General features: G+C 40.9%; 1 protein-coding gene across 1 annotated transcript; it reads left to right on the top strand.

Moving 5' to 3' along the window:
- The first annotated feature begins 504 nt into the window (after positions 1-504).
- Positions 505-11,062, top strand: cdhr2 (cadherin related family member 2). Its single transcript, XM_030101013.1, has 30 exons — positions 505-621; positions 709-768; positions 895-1,034; positions 1,126-1,176; positions 1,255-1,344; positions 1,927-2,016; positions 2,096-2,215; positions 2,357-2,503; positions 2,718-2,793; positions 2,884-3,008; positions 3,221-3,430; positions 3,548-3,700; positions 3,824-3,985; positions 4,080-4,141; positions 4,250-4,493; positions 4,764-5,003; positions 5,088-5,157; positions 5,242-5,826; positions 5,929-6,000; positions 6,908-6,957; positions 7,038-7,189; positions 7,322-7,418; positions 7,506-7,594; positions 7,737-7,808; positions 8,283-8,418; positions 8,654-8,775; positions 8,874-8,987; positions 9,083-9,166; positions 9,253-9,310; positions 9,388-11,062. Exons 1-30 carry the CDS (start codon positions 537-539, stop codon positions 9,538-9,540), a joined length of 3,909 nt encoding a protein of 1,302 aa, XP_029956873.1. The 5' UTR covers positions 505-536; the 3' UTR covers positions 9,541-11,062.
- Positions 11,063-11,277: the final 215 nt, after the last annotated feature.

The following is an 11,277-nucleotide window of genomic DNA, read 5'->3' on the forward strand; positions in this document are numbered from 1 at the left end:
TTCATGAAAAGAGTCACACAATTACTTGGTGTATTTGAGATCTCATGAATAAGATTCAAACAGTTTTGTTGTGTTGTTGGTTTTTTATATAGACTCCTGCTTTTACTTTTTGATTTGCTACATATGTTCTCTGTGATGGCAGAGATGAAGATGTACAATGAAACCTAGGTATTTTTGAAAAAAATGTCAAGGAAATCTTTTTATATTTCTGACATAACATGTTACTTATGGTGGGAAACTTATGGAAAACTTAATATAAGTGGTAAACATAAACACAGTCGCTTCTCGCAATTTATGACGTTTATAAAGAGGAAGTCTCAAAAGAGCTGCTTGACAGTAAAAAAAAATATCTCGATGTGTCCTATGCCTATAGGGTGTGGCTGAAACTGCACGCCATTATAAAATTTCAACTGAGAAATCACTGCCTGGGCTGCTTGTGATTCTATGACTCTTAGCATCTGCATTTATCGCGCATGTCAACGATGTTCAGTAAATTTGATAGTGAACTGAGAGAAACTAAATGAACTTTAGACCTAATGAGCTCGTCTGTCATTTCCCGTGCAGACATGGAGAGGATCACAACAAGTGTGCTCCTGTTGTGCCTCATCAGCTTGACTCGTGGTGGGTGTTCAGTTCATGCTACAGTGTTTCATTTTGTGGTGGGAAAACATCACCACTTAACATTCACATATTTGACTTTTTTCACAGCAAACAGAGCTCCTGATATTACACAAGTTATCTACACAGTGTGTGAAGACACACCAAAAGGTGAGTGAAAAGTTTGAAAAACTATTTTCTCTTTCACCTCTGTGATTTTGTGATGGCGCAAATTCTAACATGCTTCATTTTGTTGTTGTTGTTGTTGTTTTTTGTTTGTTTTGTTTTTGTGGGTAGATCGTCCAGCATTTACTATTAAGGCCACTGATGTGGACAATGACCCACTAACTTTTGACATTAATGGGATCAATGCTAACTTCTTCGAAGTGGATGCTGACACTGGGGTTGTGTCCGTAAAAACGATTCTGGATCGAGAGGTAAAGCGTGTTTAAAGTCGTGAGCCATCTGTTGTGGAACCTTCAATGATATAGAACCAAACATTTCATTTTATCACTTTGTCTTTTCCAGAGCAATAATTTACTGGAATTAGATGCTATTGTCTCTGATGGCACAAATCCTGTAAGTGGCATCAAAGTTTCTTACTCTAATTCATATCAGTTTAATCATTTTATTCATAGAGTGCATCATGTCTTTCAGACTTCAGAACGGTTGTTCATAATTTTAGATGATGCCAATGACAACCGGCCGATATTTAATTCGTCATCATATGACTTTTCATTTCCAGAGGTAAGTTATGCATCAATAAATCCATTATTTTCAGAATAAATAAGATTCATTTTGTTCTGGTTTAATTCATTTTTTAATATATGGATATTCAGTAACATTTTCTTGGGCACTTCATGAAGTTCTCAAAGTTGTGACAAATTTATTATTATTCAACAATTCACAATACAGATTTAGAAAAAATATATAGGTTGATATGAAATACATAAGAAAATGTATTAATATTGATCTAATACAGATAATAAAACTGACCAAATCACACAACTGTTGTGTAATTAGAGCTTAAAAATGCTTCTTATTAGGAAAAAAAGTATTTTACTACACTTTTATGATACTATAATTTTATGTATTGATTATAACGTCTATTTCAAAGGTATGCAATGTAGGACTTATCAGATGTAATGTGTTTAACCCATACTGCCTTAGAAAGAAATGTGTCACGTATTGAGTATGATCAGTTACCTGAACAAGTGACTGAGAACATTCTTATTTCATTCTTATTTTGTTGTTCATGCTGAAATAATTGATACATTTCTCTTTTTTTTCCACTCCCTTTTCCTCTTTTTTTTTGGGGGGGGGGATCAGAATACAGCGGTTGGTACATCGCTGTTTCGGGTATATGCCGCTGATGGTGACACTGGAGACGCTGGTGTTGTTAGATACAACATTGATGACGTAAGTTTTCTTTTGTCAATTCCATAACATTATATTTTGATGTTCCATAGACTGCAAATTGTCTTTTATTTCGCTCTAGGTGATTCCAAGTGTTAATTCGAGTTTCTTCAGTATCAGTCCCACAACTGGTGAAGTCAGACTGATTAAGTCTCTGAATCACACCCAGAACACTTTCTTTCGGCTGAAGATCAATGCCACTGTAAGCATACGAGTTAAAATGTATTTTCATTCCCAAAACACATCCACACTTATATAATTATCAAACAAAGAACTGCTGTTTTTCAAATGCTGTTGTTTTTTCACTTCATGTTAAACCTGGGCTGTCTGTGTGTCATAACAGGATAATGGAGGCAGTTGTTTTTTTAACGAAACAGTGTTCAACTCAAATGCGGTCTTTTCCATCATCACGGTTTTGGATGTCCCAGACCTTGACCCAGTGTTTGTCGGCCTTCCCTACACGGCTAGAATTGAGGAGAATTCACCCCAGGTGTGTGCTGATGGTCTGAATTTATTCCGCAAGGCTTTACCCAATAAGATCTCACTGTTAGAGCAGTATAAATTCAGGGTAGAGGATCCTGTGTCATTTGTGATGAGAAGTCAGCTGATCTACCAACTGTTGGAGTTACTCAGGTGTTTTTTTTTTGTTTTTTTTTTTTTTCCAAAAAAGGAAAAGTGTCTTCAACCTTTTGTTCTTTCACCAGAACACGTTTGTATTCAAAGTGACAGCCGTGGACCAGGACACTGGAGTCAATGATCCTATAATCTATAGCATTGAAGGTGGGTTACAACCACTTAAAGTTACAAAGGACGTTGATTTCTGTTAAAAAGAGAGAAAAAAAAATTAAATCTGTTGTATTTTGTTGACAGATTCCACTGAAGATGGTCTGTTTAATATTTCGGAATCTGATGGAGTCATTTCTGTACAGAAAGAATTTGACAGAGAATTACAACAAGAATTTGACATTCTTGATGTTGTAACACTGACAGTCAAGGTACAGTTCGTTCGTTCTAATTAATTAATTAATTAATTCATCTATCTGATCGGATGAGCTTGAGGCTGTTTGCAATATTTGCTTTCTCCTGTTTTATTGCTTAAAAAAATTCATTGCCACTCATTGCTCTTCACTTTTTGACTCCTTTGCAGAGTTCTCTCAAGTCACATGAATACATTTGTGACATTTTCACTTCTTACTTTATTCTGCAGGCTACTGAATCAAACCCAAACATCCATGGAGTCCAGGCCAGCACTACAGTGATTGTAACCATAAACATCGTCGACGTGAATGACGAAACGCCAAAGTTTTACAAGTGTGGAGGTGGGGGATGTGTGGAGGCAACTGAGTTCACTGGACAGGTGGTTGAACACCAGTTGGGGTCTGTTCCCATCAACATGACAGTCATCGATCGTGATCAGGTGAGCGGAATGGGACAATTCTTCGTTCGTTTTTTTGGCCATGATTTTGCAATGAGCGGCCAGCTCTGAGTAGTACTGGCAGTCAAGCTTAAATCTTTTCCTGTGGGGGTGTCACAGTGGGTCAACACTAAGCTAACTCTGGAGGGAGAACACAAGGACTCGTTCTCTGTGGAACCTCAAGAGAGCCAGCTGTCAGAAAACGTTGTTCAGCTCATCATCAGGAACTCCCAAAACCTGGATTATGAAATAATGCAACAAACGGTTCTGCAGGTACAGAAACTGAGCCCAACTATGATAACAAGTCTATGACAACAGATACACCATTCACCTTTTTCTGTGTTTTACCTGTATAATGTGTTCTATGTGTGTGTGTGTGTGCGCGTCATGGAACAGGTGATTGCTACAGATGGAGAAAATACCAGCTTCCGCTCTACTGCTACAGTGACTATAAACATACTGGATGCCAATGATAATAGTCCCAGTTTTCCAAACGACACATATACGTTTGATGTGCCTGAGCATTCTGAAGATGGTACAACGGTGACCACGCTTACTGTAAGCCATCAACGCTCTGGACTCTTATTCCAACAATTCAATATATCAAAGCGTTTAAAGGCAATCAAAAAGAGCTTTTTTTGTGTTCCTCCAGGCAACTGACCCTGATACAATGGATGCGGGGAAGATCACCTACAGACTGCTCCCAGCTACCATGTATGTGCAGCCCGATCACAGGGATCTTCCACATCAGCCCGAGTCACTCATACTTCTCGCTCCCGTTGTGCAAAACCACAGCCTGAATAGTCTCTATCTCTGTTTCAGACTCTCCATTTTTGATGTCGAGCCTCATACGGGCAGAATCTATGTGAAAAGTAAGGCTCTTTTGGATCGGGAGATCAGATCTACGCACTCGATGACCCTGGAGGCGAGAGACACGGCCAATCAGATCGGCACCGCAGTTCTGGAGATCACTGTGACTGACATCAACGACCAGTCTCCGGTCATGAACAGAGAGTCTTACACGGAGTTTGTAAGAGAGGGGGAGCAAGTTAATGTTAGGATAGAGGTAAGTGTGGCAACACAGTAATGGAGCGGGAAGTATTTTCATCAGCAGGAGTTGGTCTGAAATTTCACAAGGTGTCTTACTCGCTTTGTAATGAACATAGAACATATAGAAGCCTACCTATGAAAATAGTTCAGGCCATTCAAATCGTCTGGAATTAATCTGTATTAGATTTTATACAAAGTCTAAAAAGCAGAAGAGAGATGGGAGAAGAAAAATCGTTGCATTTATTGCATCGCGAGAGTGACTGATGGATGTATCCTCTTTTGACAGGCGATGGATTCAGATGAGCCCGGCACACCAAACAGCGAAATCGTGTACGCTATCGTCCCAAGCGCATACAGTGAAAACTTTACCATCAATGCCAGCACCGGAGAATTGAGGAACAGCGGTGAACTCGATCGTGAAGCCCTGGATTCAAGCCTAGAAGGGAGGATTGAGCTCAACGTGACAGCTACTGACCGTGGTGTTCCCCAAAGATCCACCTCTGTCATAGTGACCATCATTGTGGAGGTAGGTCGTGTGCAATCTCTGTGCTGACCTGCTTTTGCACGAACACATGACAGTGATAACATTATTTCTCACGGTGCATCGCAGGATGTCAACGACAACTCACCACGATTTGAAGACCACTCTTACAATTTCACCGTTAGAGAAGGAGACAAAGGCAAGTACTTTACCTCTTAAAGCTTTTAGCGGTTGTTACCCCAAAGAGTCGAAGAAATATAATTAGCTGTTTTCATTCTTTCAGGAGCATTTGTGGGTTTAGTGTTCGCTCAGGACATGGACCAATCCACCGTCTTCAACCGTGTGTCGTTCAGCATCGTTGACGGGGGGTCAGCAAGCTTCATGATTCGAACCTCTGAGAAGAACGGAGTTTACATCGGAAACATCACGGTTGACCCCACCGTTGAGCTGGACTACGAAAATGAACAGAAACGGTTCACGCTGTTGATCGAGGCGGCAGATTTGGACCAGCGGAAAGCACAAGTGACAGTGGAGGTGGATGTGGTGGATGTGAATGACGAGAGGCCCGAGTTTCTGCCATCGAGCCCCGTCCCAGTGAAGGAGAACACCGCCACCGCCACCTCTGTCGGCAGTTTCGCAGCACGCGACAGAGACGGGAACCACTCGCTGGTCTTTGAGTTGGAATCAGTCCGATGCAGGTGCAACAGCTCCATGACGACCTGCAGCTGGTTCGACATCGATCCAACCGGCGAGGTCAGAGTCCGGCCAGGCCAGACGATCGATTACGAGCAGTGTGATCAGGCGGTGGTGACTGCTCAGGTGGTGGACGAGTACACAGAGAAAGGGGAGAACAACAGTGTGACGCCAGGTCAGCGCTGCACTGCTCACGAATGAGAAAAGCACAGCAAAGAAAACCGTTCAAACACTTAACAAGTTTGTTCACCGCATCTGTCTTTAAATCACTTTACAGGAGAAATGGTGATCAACATTGAGGACGTCAATGACAATGCTCCTCAGTTCATTTTGTCAGACGCTGTGTTTGGTGAGTGCGTTTTCAGTACTCATTTAAAATTAAAAGGGCTCCCCCTTGTAATCTATGGATTTGTAAACACAAGTTCACTCATTGCTTCAGTTTAGTTTTCTGCACTTTTGGTTTAGAGAATAATTTTGGATATAACACCAGACTAAACTATTATCAAGTGTATCCAGTGAGAGGTCATTTTGGGGATTATGCATGAGCGTAATACCACTACTTTTCACACAGTGTAAAAATGATCACATAATCAGTAAAATTGACTGGGAATTCGAATCCCCGTGCTGACTGTTAGATGCAGTATAAGTCAAAGCTTTTGTTTTCCAACCCCTTTTTTGAATAGAAAAATATGTCATCGACTAAATACAGTGACATAAAGATGTCCAACTGTCAGCATCATCATTCCCAAAAATTTCCAACAGTGTACCTGTCATTTATTCGTGGAACTAAATGAATGCCAGCTCACCTTTATGAAGTCTGTTTTCACGTTGTAGTTTATCTGAATTGCCATCATCAGGTGCTCAGTCAACGTGTTTTAAACAGCAGGTGTTATAAGGAGTTTGGTACGACTGTCAAAGGGCAAACCCCGTGACGGAGACCAGTATACTTATAAACACTGGACTCCAGTGATGACTGATACACTTTAATAACTGTCATAGATAGCACAGTGCTGACAGCTAAGCTACTGTGATACAACCGTACGACAACAAAACAGCGATGTGAGCATCGTCAAGATGTCGAAATGGAATTAGAAGTAACTCAGAAAGACACTTTCAATTTCAGTAGTTGTGAATTGCATTACCTTGCTATGATAATCTGTAAAAAAGGAGCAGCTGAACAGATGAAATTAACCGGTGGTAGTAAGAAATCATATGGCAAACTCTGTCTAATGTCAAACTTCTCTTTTGCTCTTTAGTTGTGGTGTCAGAAGGGGCCAATAAAGGGACATCCGTCGCTAGAGTCACCGTGAGTATTAGCGGAAAACAAATGCCGAGTGTTTGAGCTCATCACGGCGATCTGTGATGTTTGGATCTTCTCCCCTTCAGGCGGTGGATCTCGACTCAGGAGTGAACAGGCAGATGGAGTTCACAGTGACAGGCGTCCAGTTTGAAGACCTAAACGATCAGGTGACGACCATGAGGTTGGTGTTTGAGGTCGTGACCACCCAGCAACAAGACACTTACGTCGGGATCATCCAGTGAGTGCTTTTTGTTAGTTTCATCTGGTTCTATCGATGTACATCTTTGGGATTTTGCTTGAAGTCTTGTGGGGGATTACACACACCCACTGACCTGTTGTTCTGATATATAATCTTTTCAATTTTGCACAGGAATACTGAAGGGCTTGATTTGACCCTGAAAGGAAAGTATTTGGTAAACGTAACTGCAACTGATACCGGAGGCCTCTCCTCCGCCACCACACTGGGCGTGAGTGTCTAAAATCTCTGCTTTTGCATTAATGATCAGATTACAGTTTCAGCCTTTGTCAAAGCTTGTCTTGTTTTTATGTTGCAGATTTTCACAGTTGATGAATCTTACCGTGTGGAACTGGAATTCACATCTACTGGGGAGGAGTTTGACCAAAAGCTGAATGAGATTCGAAGGTGCTTTTCTCCCTCCTGTGATGTTACAGTCTGTAGTTGTGGATTCAAAGATTCCAGTTATCCTTTTCTTTGGAAAATATCTAAATATATACATATATTAGAATTATGTTGTTTTTTTTAACTCAATCTGGCATTTTTCCAGGGCGCTCGTGGATGCCACCGGGACTTCCGTTGAAATTGTTGCGACAAGGGGCGGCACTAACGAAGCAACCAGGTGAATCTCTTGTCACATCACACACTCACTGTAATTCCTCCGACCTAAAGCCTTTGAACTCGGTCTGTAAATGCAAAAAAAAAACTACAAGCTGATGTTAACTCCTAAACTAGGTTTTCAAACATGCATTCTGTGGGCCAAAACCTGCTCGCGAGAGTGCCTAATCTGGCCTGTGGGCTGAGCATTCAAGTCTAGATAGAAAGTAATATTTAAATGTTTTCCTTTGGCTAAAAGCAGCTGCTGCTCTCAGTTTTTTCTCCACATTTACCATTTTTATAATGGACCCTGGCTGTTTATTTTTGTTCAGGGATTAATTTTCTCACTAGATGGCGCCAGTGTTCATGTAAACAAATTTAAGTTGAAGACAAACTGGGATTCTCAACATTTGAACACAAATGATTTTGGTTTGAAAACACCTGCAAGTGTTGAATCAGGCGGATTATCTTTCATGTGATTTTTGTTTTCCCCTCTCAGGGTTTTAGGCAACACAGTCGTCGTGGCTTATTTTGTCTTCCCCAATGGGACGGCCCTCACCGCTGACGAAGTGGAAAGGATGCTCTCTGATCCGAACCATTATCCTCGCCTGTCCACCCTCGGCCTCAGATACATTGTGAGTCAGAAAAATGTTATTTTTATTTTGTGAAAGTGTCACATCCTGTTGCGATCAATTCATTTTATTTCTACTCATAGGTAAACTAATCAAATCAATCTTGCACCACTGTGTGACTGTCTGTACAGAGAGAAAAGGCAGAAATCAAGAAATTAACTGCATTTAAATATTGGAACTTGTAATATCTGTTTCTGACTTTGCAATACTGAGGGTTTATTTCTTACTCCTGCTTCAGGGACAGTCTCCCGGTCCTGAGGCTGAGGCGAACCCTGTGCAGTACATCCTGCTGGGGATCGTTGGAGGCCTCATCATTATTCTTATTGTCCTCACCACATCACTGCTCTGCACTCGCAGGAAGTAAGGACAAAACTGGACACTGGGCAGTCCCTGCATATTGCCGAGCCCCATTTTGAAGGCCACAGCACCTATACTAAGCAGTTCGTTCTGCATTACAGTTACAGGAGGAAGCTGAAGGCTGCGAATGCCATGAAATCCGCCTCCATGATGAATTCTGACAACCTGAAAAGCGGTGCCATGGTGCCTGGGACCAACAAGTACACCCAGGAGGGGTGAGACGGCAGCCCTGCACAGCTGATCAATGGACGGACCACATCTTAAAATCAAACCTCGTGATAATGTTTGCGTGTCATTATTTTTTTTACAGCGCGAACCCGGTTCTCAACCTCAACATCGAGTCATCCATCGCCCTCGACCTGGACGATGAGAGTCTAGACGTGGATAAAGTCAGGTAAAAGTGACTAACAGCAGGACGCAGCTCAGGTTTTTCCTGAAACGTGAATTTAATCTAATTTTCTTTTCCTTTCACCATCCAAGCCTGAACTCCCTGGACGATGACATGACCTTTCCTGAAAAGGGCACAAAAATCAACGAGGTAATCCCTGTCTTCACTTGTACCGATGAACATTCAAATAAAATCGTATTAAAACTTGCCTCCTCTACCTCCATCAGCTGATGATCGAGGAAGCGGAAGAGGACGATTACAACCCCCCAAAGTACACTGAGCCCCTCGGACAAGCGCTGGCACAGCGGGGCCAGAGGAAAAACCCTGACACTTCCCTCAAGGGTATCACCAACCCGATATTTAACACGTCAGACCTGTGATGAAAACAATGATGGGAGAGAGAGATGCATACCAAATCAAAGCTAATCAACGCTGTTGGATTAAAGAACATCTTCTCTTTATGTAGCCTTTTGTTGTGACCATTAGTCTTGGATCATACAGAAGACAAGATTCACATTTATTAAAGTGGTAAGTGACTTCATCAAAACATTTATTTCAAGAAAGAAAAAAAAGAAAACAACACAGACAAAGCCAAATATTGGAGATTTCTCTCCATGAATAAAGTATACTGATACTGTCACATTTGGACCATAGATCTGGATTTATTTTGCTCGTCTAAAAGTCAAGAGAATTGTCGAAGGGACAACAGTTTCAAAAAGATCAGTTTTCATCTCTTTTGGCTGCTTGCCTTCTGGGTGGACGCTTCTAATTGAACCATTATTTATACAGCTGGGCCCCATTGAGACCCAGGGTCTCATTTTCAAGAGGGACCTATATGTGAATAAAATAAAAAATGTAATCAAAACTCCTGTCAAGAAAACAAGTAATATATTTTGCTAAATCCGAACACTCTTGTGTATAGACTGTTAGAATCCACACGATGTAAAATGAAAAAGTAGCTGAAGCACAAATAATTGTTTGCTGCATGGGAATCAGTTTATTTTTAATACTGTGTTGACCCACACTTTAAAATCAGCTTTGTTTTCCATGAAATCAATTGTATTAAAAGATACACTAGCAGAGAATGATCATTTCCTCACTTCAGTGAATGAAAATAAAAAAGGAAAAGATGAGAATATTGCATAATGTCAAGTGTGAGAATGGATTTTCCTAGTTACGACTTCATGCCAGCCAAATTTGTGTGCCTTTTTATTTGTCAATGCTTGCTGAAAGAAAACATCATGCAGAGGGCTTTTGAATGTTCGAACAAGCAGGACATCTGTTTACTGACAACGGAATGAATGTATCACAAGTGCAATCTGTGAATAAAGTAAATTTCTTCGAATGCAAATTTCATGTGATCATCTGAAATATGGAATTCAATGCATGGACACCAACATCACTGACACTTCAATAACATCTGAATGAAAATGCTTCTGATATAACTACCATCACATAATTTACAATTGTGCCACTCATCGTGGCATAAAAATACAATAAGTAGTAATGACTAAAAATACCCTGATATCAGGAGTGGGTTCTTTTTCGCAAAAGATGATTGTGCGCGTCGTCGGTACATTTTTATACTCTTCACAATACAAACAAGTCAAAACACTGTGCTGGATCTAAAAGCAGAATATAAGACATATAAAAGCCTGCATCAATGGCTGGTACTTCTCTTTAAACCTGATCAAAGCAACATTTAGATAATTTCAAAAAGTTCATACATTCTACTCACTGAGGCAAAAAGTGACCGCCCACATCGCAGCGACAGGCCACAGCGGGTCGCAGATCAACTATCTCAGCTATCATCTGTCTGATGCAGAGCTTGTTAGCAACCTGGAGTGAGATGACTGGTTGCCATGGCTTCATATTGTCTGAGGTGTACAAAAAAAAGGAAAGGAAAGAAAAAAAAAAGCATCAATAGCAAAATGACTCAGTGGACGACTGTGAATGGCCTGCATGAAAAACATTCAGGAACAATGGTCACATTCATCCACCACTTTCATTTTTCAAACATGGAGTCACTTAGTACGTTAGAGAGACGTCACAGCAACTCAGTGGAAAAAAAAGATAAAGCAGAAAAGGAAACAAACACAGCAAATCTAATAAGAATT

Source organism: Salarias fasciatus, chromosome 2, assembly GCF_902148845.1.
Source record: "Salarias fasciatus chromosome 2, fSalaFa1.1, whole genome shotgun sequence".
Classification (NCBI taxonomy): domain Eukaryota; kingdom Metazoa; phylum Chordata; class Actinopteri; order Blenniiformes; family Blenniidae; genus Salarias; species Salarias fasciatus.

What these genes read in the sequence shown, in the direction of transcription:
- cdhr2 (XM_030101013.1), top strand. Translation starts at nt 537, where the DNA reads ATGAGCTCGTCTGTCATTTCCCGTGCAGACATGGAGAGGATCACAACA. An exon ending in CCTCCGCCACCACACTGGGC is followed by an intron (nt 7,419 to 7,505) that starts GTGAGTGTCTAA and finishes TTTATGTTGCAG; the next exon opens with ATTTTCACAGTTGATGAATC. An exon ending in CCCTCGGCCTCAGATACATT is followed by an intron (nt 8,419 to 8,653) that starts GTGAGTCAGAAA and finishes CTCCTGCTTCAG; the next exon opens with GGACAGTCTCCCGGTCCTGA.